This window comes from Vicia villosa, linkage group LG3 (assembly GCF_029867415.1).
Source record: "Vicia villosa cultivar HV-30 ecotype Madison, WI linkage group LG3, Vvil1.0, whole genome shotgun sequence".
Lineage (NCBI taxonomy): Eukaryota > Viridiplantae > Streptophyta > Magnoliopsida > Fabales > Fabaceae > Vicia > Vicia villosa.
In genome coordinates, this window is record NC_081182.1 from 82,746,327 (window position 1) to 82,765,772 (window position 19,446).

A 19,446-nucleotide genomic window follows, 5' to 3' on the forward strand; every position below is an offset into this window, starting at 1 on the left:
ACCAGGATTTCAAAAATATTACACAAATGTCCATTTTTTTTAAAAAAATAACACGTTGTCGTCAGGGGGGTGGCGACAAAACTTCAAGCCCAATTAACTCGCCAGACCCATTGGCGACTATGTACAAATACATAGTGTTGTCGCCACCCCCTGGCGACAACACCTTCCCCTTTTTTTCTTCAATTTTTTTATATTATTTTTTTTACCTGCATCCAGTGGTCCCGATCGCCTCCTTGGGTGGCGACAACACCTAATTGTGCAGTCAAGAATCATCCAGTGGTCCCGGTCGCCTCCTTGGGTGGCGACAACACCTAATATTTTTGCCTATATATAGCAACCCATTATGTAATCAAGATTCATTATTTTCTCCTTCAATTTTTCCATTTTCACTTCACATTATTGATCATGTCTCGCATAAGGCCGGACTCATGGCAACGAACATCATCCAACCGTCCTGTGCCGGCGCCGGAATACAAGAGATATTATAGGCATGTAATTTTTTCTCCAATCAAACCCCCTATGGCGGTTACGTTTTGGAACATCCGCGACTTCAACAACCTGAAGCGGACTCTGATGTCACAGTTAGAAGGGGAGTACAGTCCCAGGGAAGAAATAAAAATGATTCAGAGGCTTAGAACAAGGGTGTCGCTTAGGACCGGAGAGACGATCCGTTGGTGGGTTGATGTGAAAACCGACCTTGATACTGAACAAATAATGGATGGAACAGATGACATTGTTTTAACCGCTATAATTTCCTAGATTTTAATTGTTTGTTATGTTGTTTGTTGTGTTGTTGTGTTTGTTGTGTTGTCTTTTCAAATGTTTCCTTTAGGTAAAAATTTATTTATAGTCCTAGTTTTTGTTGTTTGTCATGTGTGTTGTAACCCATATAATTAATGAAAAAAAAGTCCATTTCATTTATAAAATAAATTACAAATATCATTGCACCTAAAAACTATGTTGTGGAGCTAGATCCACGATTGGGACATTTGTTCCTATTATGTCCTACCTCACGACATATACTACACTTTCTCTGCATTTTTTCAGTGGCGTCCATTTCGGTTCTAATACGCTTGCTGTTTGGTCGACCGCTTTTATTCCGACGCATTAAATCATTATGCCAAACTGTTTCCCCCTCGCACACAGGCCAATATGCCTCCATCGCTACCACCAGAAAGTAATTGTCGTATACGTTGAGCAACGTTGATACCTTGTAAATTTCTGATACCAATGATAATACATCAAAGTGAGTATGTGAACATGCTGCAATGACATGAGAGCAAGGCATACGATAGGCTTGAAATTGGTCACAGTCGCACCAACGATCTGGGATTGAGACGCAATACTGTTGTCGTGGCAGCCTCTGGTTGTGGTCAATTGTTTCTTTGACACTGAAGGTGTGGCCATGACGGTCAAAATCTGTCACTCGATGAGCCCTTGGCTGATTCTTGTTGTATATATTTCATGCAGACATCGCTGTATACCTGTTGTGTTTGTAACACTGAATTCCACCGCTTACCTCTTGTGGCGAGCAAAGTTGCCATCCGAAAATACGTTGCACTAACCAAAGCAGTTGCAGGTAGGTTTCGTATGCCTTTGAAACCCCGTTCATTGATTCCACAAGGTTTGTAGTCATGTGGCCCCACTTAGCCCCATCGTCGTATGACCTAGTCCATCTCGCTCTGTCAATGCTGTCAATCCACCTCCCTGCATCTGGATTTGACAACACTATTTCTTTGCGGTAGTATTGAAATCCAGGTTGGTTTAAGGCATACCCCGCGTTCACCAAGTGGTTCTTCAAAAATTTATCTTTGATCTCTCTCATAAAATTTTGTGCGATATGCCTAATACAGTAGACATGCTTAGACGGGGGGTTGTGCCAACCATTTGCCGGATTGTTGTATGCGCTGTCAATAGAAGCGTGCCTGTCCGAAATCAAACAAAGATTAGATTGTGGAGCAACTCTAGCTCGGAGATTCTTCAGAAAGAAACTCCAAGCAGCAGATGTTTCTCCTTCTACCAGAGCAAAGGCTATTGGAAAAATTTTGCCATTTCCATCTTGCACGACCGCCATCAGCAATGTTCCCTTGTATTTCCCATACAACCAGGTTCCATCAATTTGAATAATCGGCTTGCAAAAACCAAATCCGATGATGCATGGTCGAAACGCCCAGAAAAGTCTATGGAAGATTCCATTACCTTCGAGAGGTGTTCCGTCTTGGGATTGTGCCGGCAGTGTCTCTAATATAGTAACAGTCCCAGGTGAATACAATTGCAGTGCAACCAGGTAGCGAAGAAGTTGTTGGTAGGATTCCTCCCAGTTGCCGTAGACTTTTTCAATTGCTTTCTGCTTCGCTAACCAAGCCTTTCTATACGAAGGTCTGTATTTCAACACAGAAACGCAATGGGAAATAATCGTCTTCACCTTCAGTGATGGGTCAGCTTCGACGAGAGGTATGATGGTATGACATATCATGTCATGACTTAGTTTCCGACGATCTTGCGCCATATTTGTGTTGACGCAAGTGTGGCCTTGAGAAATCGAACGTATCACCCACGCATTAAATTTCTTCCTAAATGATGCCTTCAACATGTATCCACACTCCGGGTTTCTGCACAAAATAATGACTCTCTCTGGATTTGAGCGATCAACTTTGAAATCAACACATTTCGCTAAGTGCCAGTTTTTTATAGCTAGCATACAATCATCCTTCAAACGAAACGTGTCACCCTCTTTTAACTCCTCGTCTGACCTCATATATGGATTGTAGAACATATCAGACGATGGCTCATCCCCTCCCAAATTAAGTGTTGTGAAGTGCGCTGGAGGTTAATATGCATGCGTATCAGGTACTGGAACTTGTTCTTCATCTTCGGAATCACGGTTCACCAACTCATCAACGACATCTTCTATTTCAGTTTCTTCATCGACGACATCTTCGGGTTGTTGTTCGTCATCAACAACAGGATCAATAACCTGTGACTGCATATTTTGCGACGGAACAATTTGTTCAACCACTATGTACAGCTCCAGATAATCATAACCATAATACTCATGGGTAAGGAACATGTTTTGAACCTCTATGTCAGTTTGTATCTGCGATTGATAAAACTTGACCGAGTTGTTAGGTTCGACTAAGGGTTGTTGGTAAAATATTTGAGAGACTGGTTCTCTAATTTTGGATTCGATTTTCTTTTTTAGATACGAGAAATCCGCTTTTCTATTTAGAGCAAAACGTGTTGAGTTAGTGTTTCTAAATAGAAAGTCGTTTGTGTCGCAGTGGTAAGTCTCACCATTCATGTGAACACGAACTTTGTATTGCGAGGTGGATGCCATAATTTTGATAGGTATTTGTGCTGAGTTATTTGTGAGAAATATTTGTGAGAAATGTTTGTGAAGTGTATTTGTGAACGAAGAAGTAGTTTTGTGTTGTAAAAATTTGTGAAGTGGTTCATATATTTGTAATACATGCAAGAATACATGCAATAATACATGCAAGAATCAAACATGAGAAGACTAATTCATGCCAATATGGAATCTCGTGCTCACCTTTTACACAAACATGCATGCGGACTAGAGAATCTCTTACACACCTATGCATGGAGGAAGTCGCCAATGGGGGTGGCGATAACATTTTTCTTTAGGAGTTGTCGCCAATGGGGGTGGCGACTACATTGGTTTTATGGAGTTGTCGCCAATGGGGGTGGCGACTTGCTTCGAGGCAAATTTTCAACCATTGCATGCACTTGTCTTGTCACACTTATTTATATGTTTTAATTGTGTTTCTTTTGGCTATAAATAGGTGCACAAACTTGTTCATTTTCATCATCACCAAACAACTTTCATCAGAGCAAATCGTTTATAACTCCTGCAAACATGTCTCTCCTAACTATGGGTTAAGAGCATCGAGGAACCATAGCAAACATTGCCGATTACGTAAGTTTGAGTAAATTCAATTTATTTATTTATGGTTCAAACATTTAATTTTTTTAATTAAGTTTACTCATTTCAAACATTCAAATACTTATGGTTCAATATTTTTTTTATAGGATTTCACGAGATTTCGGACCCGTGCGAAACCGATGAATGCTCCCGACCCTTGGATTGTGTCTTATGTTGAACGTGCGGGATTTGGGAAGGTAATGAATTTAATACACACCTCAATTGATACTAAGTTTATATTAGCCTTGTGTGAGCGTTGGAGGCCCGAGACTCATACTTTTCACCTTCCAACGGGTGAATGTACCGTCACGCTAGAGGACGTGTACATGTTAATGGGTCTCTCAACAAATGGAAAAGCTGTGTTTGGAAATGTCCAACAATCCAATGCTCTATGTATCGAAATGTTGGGTGTATATTTAATAGAGGGTGAGGGCCGAGAAAGAGGTAGGGGCCAAGGTATTAAGCTTGTTGGCCTTCAAAAAAGTTATGATGACCTTAAGTTGAATGAGTTTTCTAGCGAAGAAAGTAAACTATATAAAACTAGAATGTATATTATGTTATTATTTGGTAGGTTTCTATTTCCCGAAGGAACGGGGAATAGTGTCAATTTTATGTACTTGTGTCTACTTGAGGACATTGATGAAATTAAGACGTATAGTTGGGGTTCGGCGGTGTTGGCATACCTCTATAGCTCCTTGTGCAAATGTGCAACAAAGGATACTTGTACATTTAATGGATGTGCATTCTTGCTACAATCATGGGGATGGTGGAGAATGCCGGTATTAGCCCCTGAAAACCCGCACATTTACGTCTTCCATTACGCGTCAAGGTAACTTAATGATCTTATTTTAATTAGTGTATTTTTTTCTATTATTAATTGTAACTATATTGATTTTTATTTTTGGATGTGTTTAGGTTTAGTTCAACTGGGTTGGATTACACCAATACGCCTGTAAACAAAATAATTTTTTACCGCCAACTATTGGATTGACTTCGACCCCAAGATGTAATACCACTAAAATTTTCCATCTTCTAAATATATTTGTAAAATAAACTATCTTCTATAATTTGAAATTAATATTTTTTTCGTTGCAGTTTATTTGGAGACCGTACTTGGGACTGGACCATGAACCCGAACCTAGAGAGGCGGTTGTTTGGACGACAAAATCACCCATCATACGGTTCACCACTGTGGAGATGCACCAAAGTGACCGTGTGAAGCTCCAATTCGGCATGCATCAAGGTATCCCTGACCCCCCCTGAGTGTTTGGAACCTTGGCATCTGCAAAACGTTAGCCAACAGTGGTACGTAAATAATTGGAAGACGTTTGCTAAAGAGCACCATAAAATATGGGCTCGTCGTTCCACCACTGTCCTACAATTTCCTGTGGCGCCGGCCGAAATGAAACCAATGGCTGAATATGTCAACTGGTACAGAACGATCACAAATCCCGAAATGTTTGTGTCTTACCCTTTCTATTTGGCAGACCCGCGAGCACAACAACCATATTTTGGAGGACAACAACAACAACCACATATTTTCCAACAACAACAACAACAAAATTTCCAACAACAACAACCGCCACCATATTTCCAACATCAACAACCACCACCAAATTTCCAACAACAAAATTACCCACAACAACAACCACCCAATTACCAACAACAACCAATAAACCAACAAACACCTATTTACCAACAACAACAACAACAATCCCAACAATACCACCACCAACAACCATTTCAAACTCAACCACAAACTCAACCCCACCACCTACGCTTCCAAGAACTCAATATGGCGGGCTCTTCCAGATCACCACCACTTACCCCCGATATAGGCATACAAGAAGAATACCCGCCATACAACTCATTCGACCAACAAACATCACAATACCGCAACCAACCATTGAACTTCAATACACTACCACAACCAATGTATTTTAACCAAACCGAACCCACCACCAACTTCCAAAGACCAAACTTCGAGGCCGCACCCACTAGGAGAAATTTCAACCCACCAAGACAAAGCTTTGAAGGCGCCGCAGGCACCCGCTTTTCCTATAACGGGAATTCTAGAGGTCAAGGACGGCTCACATATTTTGTAGACTCGGAATGCATTGAGGGGCTGTCGACTCAAACACAAGAGGAACCAAATAGAGGGGGGCGTCGTCGCAGGAATAGGGAGCACTCCCGACTCGTGATCCTTCAACACAAGTTATTAGACAACTTGAGTGCGGATCGTACCATGGTCCACGGGGCGGTCAATAGAAATTTTATTATTATCATTAATGTATTTTGTGTTTTTTTTAATTTTAATGTACTTTTTTAATTATGATTAATGTTTAATGTATTTGGTACTTTTTTATTTATTTATATTATTTTTCCAAACTAAAAAAATAGTTAAAAATAATAGGTAAAATAAATTATACAAAAAATAAAAAAAATAAATGGGGGGAGGTGTTGTCGCCGGGGGGTGGCGACAACACCTGTTTTTTGCATGCATTCGCCAGGCCCATTGGCGACTTCAATATAGTTTAAGTGTTGTCGCCACCCCCTAGCGACAACGTGTTTTTTTTATTTAAAAAGTTGCTATTTTGGTAATTTATTTGAAATACTTGTTATTTCTAGAATTTTTTTAAAAAAATTGGTTATTCAAAAAAAAACTCAAATAGGTGGCATACATGTGCCAACTAATTATTAATTTGGTTTTTGATATTAAATTTGTTACTCCCTCTGATTTTATTATAAGTCGTTTTGGCATTTTCACACTTATTAAGAAAATAATTATTATTGTATGAAATAGAGAAATTATAAAAGATTTTTCTATATTGTCCTTCATTAATTGTATGAGAAAGACAAATTAAAATAATTTTAAGAAAGAAAATAATAAATGCTTAAGGGTATAATTGAAAAAATAGTATTAATGATTCATTGAAATTGTGAAACGACTTATAATAAAACACAAATGTTTTCTCTAAAGCGACTTATAATAAAAAACGGAGGGAGTATTAGTTTGCTAATATTTAGGAGAACGTAATCAATCTCCCATTGACTCTTTTTTCGCACAGTTGTGAATTAAGAAACGTCACTTTTCATGTTCTCATGAATTTAGTGAGTCACCTAAGAAATGAGCGATGTATTTGAGAAATGGGCATCCATCCTAATAAATAGGCGGCCAAAGAATTTCTTACTTAGGAGAAGTACCACCTCGTATATTTTGAGAAACTTCGGGCGTCCCAGGGAGAAACTTTACACTAATACCGATACACATGACAGACCCTCAAGTACTAGGCATTTATAAAGGGAGACGTGATTTAGTTGGTGTTCTTGAGAACAATAGTGGTAACCACCTCGATGTCGGTTGAGAGAGGTTGCAGAGAAGTTGTGTGTTTCTCATTTCTAGGATTGTTTGCCTCCTCTAAGCAAGGAAGGATCTATATATAATGTTTGCTCAATGTTGATTTTTTTTCTGAGGTATCCCATATCTTCTCTTTCTATAATTTATTTGTTTTTTTCTTTAATTAATTAAAATGCCAAATCTCTATCATTTATTGGTCTGTCAAATAGTCATCTTTTTTTTCTACCACAATTTTTTAGCCTTTCCATTTTTTTTATTATTATTATTATTATTATTATTATTATTATTATTATTATTATTATTATTATTATTATTATTTCATTAAATAATGTTGTAAATTTTGATTGGTTCCTTTTTAAATTAATTTAAAGATAATAAATTGAAAAAAAAACCACTTTAGAGAATTTTTAGGGAAGGGAATGATTTTACTTCTCATTTTCTCTCCCTTTTCTTATTTATTATTAGGGAGAGGTGATTCACGTTTGATGTTTTTTCCTTTTCCCAATTTTGAAATAATTAGGGAGAAGTTGATAAAAAACAACCAATTTTGAATGTTTATGTACTAAGTTTTTGTTCTCTCTTATACTTTTTTATCAGATATCCTCTTTGATTTTTTATTTTTTGTGTGTTTGGTTTGATTTTCTTTTTTCTATTTTTATGTTTCCTGTGTATTCTCATATTTATTTGCCTATTGTTTTGCTTAATGATTATTTTTACTTTGATTTCATACTATTTATCAAAAGGTCTATCAAAATAAATATATCTGTGTTTATTATTGTTGTTTTGTTTATGAGAGAATGATTTTGACCTAGGAAGAAATGGTATGTCTTTTTCATTAAAATAAGAATTAAAATTTATTTAGCTTTTTCACCTGTCTCAGTTTATCTTTTTATATCTTTCAAGAGGAAGTGGTTCTAAACAGATATTGGCTTGCTCTCTACTGGATTTGAGGAAACTTGCTTCTTGAAGATTCTTAATGAATAATTGTGTTATGGGCAGAAGATAGTTTGTTTTGGGTCATTAAAAACCATCAACAGTAAAAATAGATGAGAAGAGACATTACAATGACATGCCTCAAATCAATGCTTGTGTATATGAATAAATGAGTGACATTTAAAATCCGAATAATGAGCAAATTAAAAATAATATATATATATATATATATATATATATATATATATATATATATATATATATATATATATATATATATATATATATATATATATATATATATATATATATATATATATATATATATATATGAGGAGGGATTATTTACTCCAAGAGTAAGTTTAGAAGACTTACTCAAAATCTTAACCATTGATTATCATTGATCCAACGGTTTTAATTGATCATTTAATCTAATTAATTTTGGAAATATTTTTCTACATAAAAAATTAATTAAAGTCGTTAGATTAATGATAATCAATGGTTAAGATTTGGAGTAAGTGTTCTACACTTACTCTTGGAGTAAATATAACCCTCCTCATATATATATATATATATATATATATATATATATATATATATATATATATATATATATATATATATATATATATATATATACATATATATATATACATATATATATATATATACATATATATATATATATATATATATATATATATATATATATATATATATTACACCAATAATCATCCTTTTTTTAATCTTTGATTTTATGTTAATTTTATGATTATTAAAAGATCTCTTAATCACTCACACTATTCTTATTAAAAATATTTTCCTTCCACTTTTGGTGATAAATAAGAAACATGATTCTCTTTCATATTTCTTAAAAAATAAACATGGTTTTCTATAAAGAAAAAATGGCCTCTCAATTTTAAACAAAATTTACTAAATTATTATTTAATTAAAATAAAATAATATTTTATCCACTTAAACTACAATATCATAGATTTTTATAGATTACAAAATCATAATAAGTTTTAAAAATGTGTCAGCTTCTTTACTGTTTGTTCAATCTTGGTACGTTTAATTTGGTTTTTTATTTGTATTGTTAGCACTTTTTGTGTTTTTTTTTTTGTTTCAATCTATTTTGGCTTTATTTCATAAAATATCTATGGCACACACAACACTTCAACATTTGGTTTAAAATGGATTTTATTAATCAAAATTTATTTCAAAATCAAAAGTAATTATAGTCTCTATAGTTGTCTAGCTATTATTAATAGGTTGTCCTATTTTTCTTGGAAGTGGTCTCTTACATGTCTATCAATTCTCAATCCCTGCAAAATTTAAAGTGATCTGTCAATGTCATTCTGCAACAATCACTCTCACTAATCTCTCCACAAAAGAAATTAGAAGATCTTAAAAAGAGATGTAAAATATAAGTTACAATTGAATAACTTTGGTTACTCAGATTATTAAACATTGAATATTTATTATATGTATTACATATAACCAATCTATTATATGTATTATATATTTAATATAATCGGTTATACGTATTATATGTATTAAATTCAGAATGGAGGATTACAAAACCAATATGTTATATTTAACATTGAATGAGAATTATTTATTAATTTTCTTCTTAAAATATAACATACTCAAATTATTTAAAATGATTTTAGATTAAATTCTTTAATTGTTAATTATGTATTATATATTTAATACTGTTATTAAATGATTCATATATTAAAATCAAATGTGGTATTCTCACTTTTTTTAAATTCATGTTTCTTAAATTTTAATTTTTTTTTATCAAAGTATGTTTTGTTTTATATATTTTATTATGTGTTTAATTTTCATGATGATAATGTGAATATTAACGGGAACCTAAAGTTACTGATTAAAATACTAAATATTAACGGGAACATGAAGTTACTTATTATAATATTGAATATTAACGGGAACATGAAGTTACTGATCACAATATTGAATATTAACGGGAACTTGAAGTTACTGATTAAAATATTTTTTTATTAACGGGGACATGAAATTACTGATCACAATATTGAATATTAACGGGAACATGAAGTTACTGATTAAAATATCGAATATTAACGGGAACATGAAGTTACTGATCACAATATTGAATATTAACGGGAACCCGAAGTTACTAATTAAAATATTTTTTATAACAAGAACATGAAGTTACTTATCACAATATTGAATATTAACGGGAACATGAAGTTACTTATTATAATATTGAACATTAACGGGAACATGAAGTTACTGATCAAATATTGAATCTTAACGGGAACCTGAAGTTACTGATTAAAATATTTTTTATTAACGGGCACATGAAGTTACTGATCCCAATATTGAATATTAACGAAAACGTGAAGTTACTGATTAAAATATTGAATATTAACTAGAACATGAAGTTACTGATCACAATATTGAATATTAACGGGAACCTAAAGTTACTGAGTAAAATATTAAGTATTAAGGGAACATGAAGTTACTAATCAAAATAGTGAATATTAACGGGAACATGAAGTTACTGATCACAATATTGAATATTAACGGGAACCTAAAGTTACTAATTAAAATATTGAATATAAACGGGAACATGAAATTACTTATCACAATATTGAATATTAACGGGAACATGAAGTTACTGATCACAATATTGAATATTAATGGGAACTTGAAGTTACTGACTAAAATATTTAATATTAATATGAACATGAAGTTACTGATCAAAATATTGAATATTAACGGGAACATGTTATTGATCAAAATATTTTAAAATTAACGGGAAGGAAGTTACTAAGTAAAATATTAAATATTAACGAGAACACGAAGTTACTGATCAAAATATTGATTATTAACGGGAACGTGAAGTTACAAAAGGCTGTTTAGACACAATTTAATTTTTGTGATTTCAATTTTGTTCCTTATTTTTTTAGACATAATTTAATGTTAATTGTTCTTATTTTTCCCACAAAATGTTAATTACTTTTAATATAATTTTTTCTAATAAATAATATACATCTGAATCAAATGCGCGTCCCATACCAGAACACGTGCGAACGCACGGGTTTGTTACTAGTTCTCTTAAAAAAAGGAAAATAGGAGGTATGCACGTGTTAGCCAAATTGTTTGAGGGTTTTGGTACCCATATGGTCAAATAGGTGGCATACATGTGCCAACTAATTATTAATTTGGTTTTTGATATTAAATTTGTTATTAGTTTGCTAATATTTAGGAGAACGTAATCAATCTCCCATTGACTCTTTTTTCGCACAGTTGTGAATTAAGAAACGTCACTTTTCATGTTCTCATGAATCTAGTGAGTCACTTAAGAAATGAGCGATGTATTTGAGAAATGGGCACCCATCCTGATAAATAGGCGGCCAAAGAATTTCTTACTTAGGATAAGTACCACCTCGCATATTTTGAGAAACTTCGGGCGTCCCAGGGAGAAACTTTACACTAATACCGATACACATGACAGACCCTCAAGTACGAGGCATTTATAAAGGGAGACGTGATTTAGTTGGTGTTCTTGAGAACAATAGTGGTAACCACCCTGATGTCGGTTGAGAGAGGTTGTAAAGAAGTTGTGTGTTTCTCATTTCTAGGATTGTTTGCCTCCTTTAAGCAAGGAAGGATCTATATATAATGTTTGCTCAATATGAAATTCTCCCCAGCACTTATGGTCATGATTATTTTTTATTTCCTTGTTCTCTAACACTCATGTAGCCCTTTAATGCTTATTAAAAGTGTTTGTAACAATTAGTAAGGGTGTTGCCAGGCAAGACTATGCCTTGTTGGACTGATAGCGAATCTCGGCGGCCTGGTAAAGGGTTGTGTATGAGGCGCCCTCCAAGGAGCCTTTCGGGGGCAACCTCCTAGGCGAAAGGTTGGGCGGATTCCTCTTTGGAGCGATGGAGTGATAAGGCGAGGCGCTTCGAGAGGAAACCTTGAGAGGAATCGTTCCTTCTTTTCTGGGAGTACAGTTGGTCTCTAAGGCGAGACTTTAAGTTGAGTCACTTAGGAGAGACTTCGAGTTGAGCTTCTCATGTGAGACTTTAAGTTAAGTCCATCGGGAGAGACTTTAAGTTGAAAGGATTATATCGGGGATGTTCCATGGAAGTTTAACATTTATATTTCCCTTAGGGAAACAAGGATATTTTACATAAGTCCAACATTATTATTGCCTATTAAGACTGGCAAGGATCTTCCAATGGACGTCCGACATTCAAATTGCCTTTCGAGGGCGACAAGAATATTTCTATTGAAGTCCAACAATTATATTGTCTTTTTTAGAGACGTAATGATCTTCATATAAAAGTCCAACATTTATGTTGATTGAAGAACGAAATAACATGTTGCAAATAACAATAACATGTTTCAAAGAGATTCATTAAGTGCATTAAGGAACTTTCAATGGAGTTTAGGTGGATTCGAGGTAGTACAAAAAGATAATAGGTTCACCTTGAATCCTAACAGTAGAGAATAAGGAGAGGAAGGTCAAAGACAGAAGCCCTGCTCAAGGGACCGTTGCATATGTTGCTCAATCTCCTTCTTCCGTGGTTTAATTGTAAATCTATAATGATTAAGCGTAGCTAATTCTCTTTTGTTGGGGTTAGGTGTAGTCATGTTTATACTCATATATTAATTATATTTATGGCATTTTACGTAATTCTACTTAAACTTTAATATTGATGATATTGTTGAACACGTGACTCCACGCATAAAAGAGAGGAGGGTGGGTGAATTATGAGGGTTTGAAAAACAATAGTTTAAAACAATTTTTTTGTAAACCAGGGTTTAAAACCATTTTGAAAAAAAAAGTTTGAATATTGCACCAGAAAATCAGAGCAAATAAAATATGCAAAAAGTAAAAGAGATGACACCAAGATTTATAAAGTTTCGGTCTAAAAGAAGTAATCTACTCATTTCCCCAATTATTGATCTTGAGAGTATCTAATATTTCTTATGAGATTTTAGAAATTTTAGCTCGCGAACCCCCATATACAAGGAAAAAATGAAGTTTCAGGTTTACTTCCAATCAAACAGCAAACAATGGACTAAAGCGGTTAGTCTTCCTTCCAAAGACAAACGAAACTTCAAGCGGTTAGTCCCCAAGCTAAATCGAGATTTTATAGGAACTTATATCAAACCAATGTGGAGTTTTGATCTGACTAACTTCCAAACTAAACCACGGTTTTACATGAGCTGACCATAAGTTGAGCTAAGATTTTACATTAAGCTGATCTCAAACCAAGTAGAGGTTTTACTCAGTGCTAAGCTCAAAAATCGAAAAGAATATTTTTCACTGGTTATCTTAAAGAATTCAAAGAGAGAGCTTTTCCTAAAGTGGATCAGCTCACAAACCAAACAGAGACTTAATACTAAATCCTCTAGCTAGAGCTTTTAACGAGTTTAGCTGTGAACCCAAACAAACACTTCATAAGGAAAAGATATTCACTCAAGGGGAAAAAGAGGTCTTAGTGAATTTACATTATTACCCTTTCCAGAACAATTTTCTCACTTAAACATAATAAACTTTCTCTAAGCACTACTGTAATACCCCAACTAATTTTAAGATGCTCAGTATCCCTTGTTAATAATCTTAATGCTAGGTATTGGAATTAGATTGTTATTTTGAATAAGTGGTATAGTTAGTAGTAAGGATTAAAGACCAAGGACATCTTAGATAATTTATTGGAGGGCTACTTGAGCCATTTTGCACTAAATCCCTCATTCTCATGTTTCATTATCTCACTAAGAAAAATCATTCCAAATGAGTTATGGAGAGAGGGAGAAAGAGGCGAGAAAGAATTCTTGCATGCATGGAAGATCCTAAAGAAGAAGAATCAAGCTTTCTATCATCATGAATCTCAATGCATAAAAGTAATAATGAATCAAGCTTGAGGAAAACCAAAGTTAAAGCATAGATTCTGCACCATCATCATCATCTTATCATTTCTTCAAATTCAGAATTTGGAATCAAGAGAAGTTTAAGAAAAACTTGAAGGAGCCACTTTCTTCATTAGGAGTTCTTATAGAATTGAGAAAAAGATCATCAAGTGGCCATCATCGTCTCTAATTCATCCTTCATACCAGGTTTCAACATCCTTAAAGATGGGATTCATAGTTAGATAAGGGTAGAAACTTGTAACAAAAAGGGGAATTTACATGTGGGGCTTGGGTAAGTGTGCGATGTGATTTTACATGTTAATTGTTTGTTTGCCTATGTGAATTTCATACTGCTATGTATTTATAGGTTATTTATCTCATTTGGTGTGTTGTTGGTAGTGTAATTTCTGGTGTTTTAGCATAAAATCATGTCCTATCCTGCTACGCTCTCTAAGCGAGCAAGATATTCATTGGGTGAGCCTTCATGTACAGAGAAACTCAATTTATAGGTTTTCTTGCTGGGCGAGAGGATGGTCTCTCTAAGCGAGGCTTCATGCATGGAAGAACATAATTCAGGGTTTTCTCACTAAGTGAGGCAATGGGTCACTAAGGGAGAGGTCTCGCTTGGAGCTCACTAACTGTTGCTAGGCGAGACTGTAGTTTAGTAAAAAAATGCTCTCTACCAAGCCTCGTTTGGAGCTCGCTAGGCGAGCCAACTAGTGCAAAATTTCAGGTTGCATTAATCTCAGTGTATCTCTCGATTAGTAGGTCGAAACGGGACGCAGTCAAGCGCGTTGGAAAGCTTATTGAGTGAGTTATTCCGTGGTGGAGTACTCGTATTCCATTGGTGTATGAATTTTCATGTTTGATTAACCAATACATGTGGTGTTCTAACGTCACAAATATCGGGCTCATGTGACTTTCCTCTAGTAATTGGGGTATTTCACTAGAGTCATAATGAATGTTTTTCCTTTAGTTCATGGATATCCTATATCATGTTCCTAGAATACGTCTTGACTATATAAGTGGAAAGTCGGTGACTCGTGTTCATAGGATCGACTATTATGATGAATTACTTTCACATCATGTTCGCAGTAGTAAGTCCCGATTCCATGTTCACACTAATAACTAATGACTACCACTATACCAATCATTAGGTAATCGTGTATGTTAGGCTTGGAAGCAAACTCAATACTACTAGGTTACTCCAGGATTCCTGGAATTCCGCAATAGGGTATTTCACTAGAGTCATAATGAATGTTTAAAACCCTTTTGACTGAGTATACTCCTAAGATAAGAGAATCCCACTGAGATAAGATGTATCTCACCCCATGGTAATATTTCAGATAGCTCAGCTCAGGAAGGAGATTGGCGCAATGCATCAAAGACATGGAAGACAAAAGATGTTATGTTTCCGGTGTGTTGTTATCTATAGTATTTTTTTGTATAAAATGTCTCCATCATGTATTTGTACTGCCTTGTACTAGTTTATTATACGTGTTGGACGTCATTTAGACGCTTTTGATTGAACTTAGTACCAATTCGACATTCCAGATAGTATGATTTTAGGCACATGTTATTTGGATTGTTACAACTATGGCCAAAATTATGTGAGAAAGAATAAACATTTTAGAGAAAGTGAGGAAGGTGTGAAATCTCACATTTATAGATGTGAAAAAGTGAAGGGAGAGGCCTCTATTTATAGGATAAATGTTGGTACAAAAAAGGAAACTATCCATGGGCTAAATTAATTATTCAATCAATTGGTTTCTTATTCTAATCGATTGGGTGATCTAAATAATCGATTATTTTTGTCCATTTTGAAAAGATTTCATAGAGATTCGTCACCCTTCATTGAGAAATTATCACAATTTATTATATGGTTAATTTTCTCTTATCCAATTGACTGAGAATATGCTTTAATCGATGGGATAGTTCAAAATACATTCCTAATCATTCTGACAGTTTTCAATCCATCTGTCTAGTCTTAAAAGCATTTTTATGTTATCTTCTTCGAGGAATAGAGGTTTTAAAAAGATATTTAGTGAGTGTGTGTGATTTAGCCATAATACTTTGCAAAAAGCCTTGTGTTCTTTTACAAAACATTGATCACTCAGATACGATCAGACGAGCTTTCACACTTCATCTCTTTCATACTCTGAAGCTTCTAGACTTTGCCGAATGCACCAATCACATGAGCACTTTGCTTAAATATTATTGGAGATGAGGCTTGATATATATTCAAGTATGGAACCATTATTAAAGGATATCACAATGATCATTTAACCCTAACGTTTCAACTTTATTCTGAGGAAGAGCTTGAACAAACTATCTTATGAATCTTTGATCGCTTGCAATACTTTCATGTCTTTATGATTAAAGTAAATTTACATCTCCATGGATTGTCATCATCAAAACCATGATAGACATGACTTGTTTAGCTATGATCACTTCTTGATTGAACCTGCAAGTACATGGTTTCATATTCTCTCCCTTTTTTATGATGACAATGCATCTCTCTTGGAGGTGGTAAAATAAACAATAGGTAGATGAAGTATTTAAACCCCCTCTCAAATGAGTGGAGAGTATAGTCTACTCTCCCTTAGAGTATACTTCTCCCTTTTATCATAATCAAAATGCTCGTAAACATGCAAGGCGAGGATATAAATACGCAAGAACATAGTCACGTAAGCATTTAGAAAGGGAAATTAAAAAACAATCATTTTATTGATTCAAATTAAATTGGAATTTAATATACAAAAAGCATGGAAATTTCAGAAATTGAAACAATGTGAAAGAAAAAAATTGAAAACTAAGCACACTTAAGACTAAAACACATAGGTAAGACTATTCTTTGCCATAAGTATCATCATTCCATGAGATGATCTTCTTGATCTCTATAACATCTTTGGCCAAATTCTATATGGCTAGACCATTCTGTTGACACATCTCCATGATAGTGTTTATTATTTTGTTTTCTATGTCGGGTTGTTCTAAGTCTTCTTCTTCATCTATCGAATAGTGTCTCAATTATCCATGTTGGATGTGAATCTTCATTTTTCTAAGTGACGAGTAATCAATCTTGTTGTTTGATGATTCCACTGCTTCTTCCATAATATCGATTTCAAAGGCACCCAAGAGTTCAATGATTAGTGTTTCATATGGAAGTCATGTTATGGAACCGAGTTTTGTAGGATAATTAAAGAATCAATCAAGGAAGCTCTAGACAATGGGCTTTTGATAATGACAACTAAAAGCAATGTTTTTGAGAATGAAACATGTATGAGAATTCAAATATCACAAACAGTTAAAGATGCAAGCAGATAAGTTAGGGTTCGATGATCATTGAAAAATTCACATAAATCACCATTATGAGCCATTGTCTCTCACCATGAAGGGTCCATATGACATAATTTTTAGGAAATGGTTTGCATGGTAAGTGATCCTTAACTACAATTCTAGTTTGCGATTTCGAAAACCTGCACATCGGGCATGGACATTTCATTATATCTCCAACAACCACATTCTTAAAAGCAAAATTTAAGAATATATCTAATCCAATTTCATATTCAGCTGAAATTGTATTTTAGAAATCCAAGACTTATCCAAATCTATAGAAGCTTGTAATGATAATTAATAAATAAAAATATAATATCAAACTAAAAAAATCCAATGTTTATTAGTCCATCTTGACTCTAATTTTTTTTTATCAATGTATAATATCATTGATGTAGGAACTAGGCATGATACATTGATACATACATCGTGTATTTTATATCGTGGAACAAACAACTCAAAACATTATGTATCTGTTAGTTGAAGATTTCGTTTTACAAATTTGGTTCTTCGAAGAAGTAAAAATTCAAAGGAAAGATGGTTACTGATGACCATCCCTTAAAAATAAAAGAATGGCTCCTGATGGCCATGCTTCGAGAATGAAGACTTCTAAGTTCGTTATGAAGATAATGAATACTGAAGCTAGTAGAAGTGTATGTCTTCGAGGACTTAGACAAAATTTATGAAATATGTTCAAGTATTACTACTTAGCGTGTTTTCGTAGTGTTTTTAAATACACTGCCACGCGTCGAAGAAGGACTCAGGCGGGAAGATTTGAAATTCGAAGACGGTTTCGTAACTGTCTAAATAACATATGGCGTCCCTGAAGTTCTTATGAGAAACGTGGCATTAGATTAGCGTAGGGCCGTTAAGGTCGAAATTAGTATAAATAGGAGTCTTAATGTTAGGATTCTGGGTGTTCATTTTGTACAAATCACTCACATATTACTCAAGTATCAAGTGTTAAGAGAAAGAGTTCGCTGAGAAAATGTACGTATGACACCACCATTTTAATACATGTGTATTCTCTTTCGTTTTCAAATATCTTTCAGTATTATTGCATTTCATTTACTTCTTGCCATTTACATTTCTGTATTTTTACTTTCATGTCATTTACTTTTGAAGTATTTAATATTCCTGCATTTTAAGATTCTTTACGCTTTAACAATACTTTCGTTTCATATGTTATTTTACTTATCCTTTCACTGAAATTATACTTACGTATAACCAAGTGATTGTCAAGATTACTCGTTTTATTCGAAACAATTCTTATTAACGAAGACAAATCATGACTATGGTTCGAATGACCATTGATAACAATCTTTTTGACTATGTGTCCTAGGATCAATCTAGTCGATCCTGCGAGTAACCAAATCATATTTATTATAGTTTAGAAGACTAGCGGTTGTTTACCGGAAATCACCGTAAACAAATTGGCACGCCCAGTGGGACAGTGTCAAGCAGATTGTTTTTAATCAATTGTTTTATTTTTGTCTAGACAATATCAAGACCTTGTATGAACCTTAGGAACGGTAAGTTAACAAACAGTGCACAACCGATTCCCAAACGAAGGTACAACAAGAAAATGGTCGTTACGACCAGTGCAGGGGGTGACCAGGGTCCCCCACAAGGTTCAGGATCAGGAGCGGCAAATTCGACTTCTAGTCAGGGAACACGGGATACACCGGGTCCAAATGGATCGAGACCTGCAGATAATTCCCAGGCTATGCCTGAAAATAATACAGGACCTTCAGAGACTATTCTAGTTTCAGTATCGACAACCGCACCCTCATCCACAAGTGCAGAGGAAATACCGTTTTCCTCGACAAATGCTGCAAATAACTTGTTTGGTCAAGGCACGAATTCTACTTTCGAGTGGAGGCCAAATAATCCATACGGAATGCCATATCCATTTGGAACAGGCGTACGAGGGGCAGGGCCCACATATGCCACAACTAAC

General features: G+C 34.5%; 1 protein-coding gene across 1 annotated transcript; it reads left to right on the forward strand.

The window, feature by feature from the left end:
• Positions 1–4,275: 4,275 nt before the first annotated feature.
• On the forward strand, positions 4,276–4,934 carry LOC131658423 (protein MAIN-LIKE 2-like). The gene is made up of 2 exons (XM_058927718.1): positions 4,276–4,772; positions 4,859–4,934. Exons 1-2 carry the CDS (start codon positions 4,276–4,278, stop codon positions 4,932–4,934), a joined length of 573 nt encoding a protein of 190 aa, XP_058783701.1.
• Positions 4,935–19,446: the final 14,512 nt, after the last annotated feature.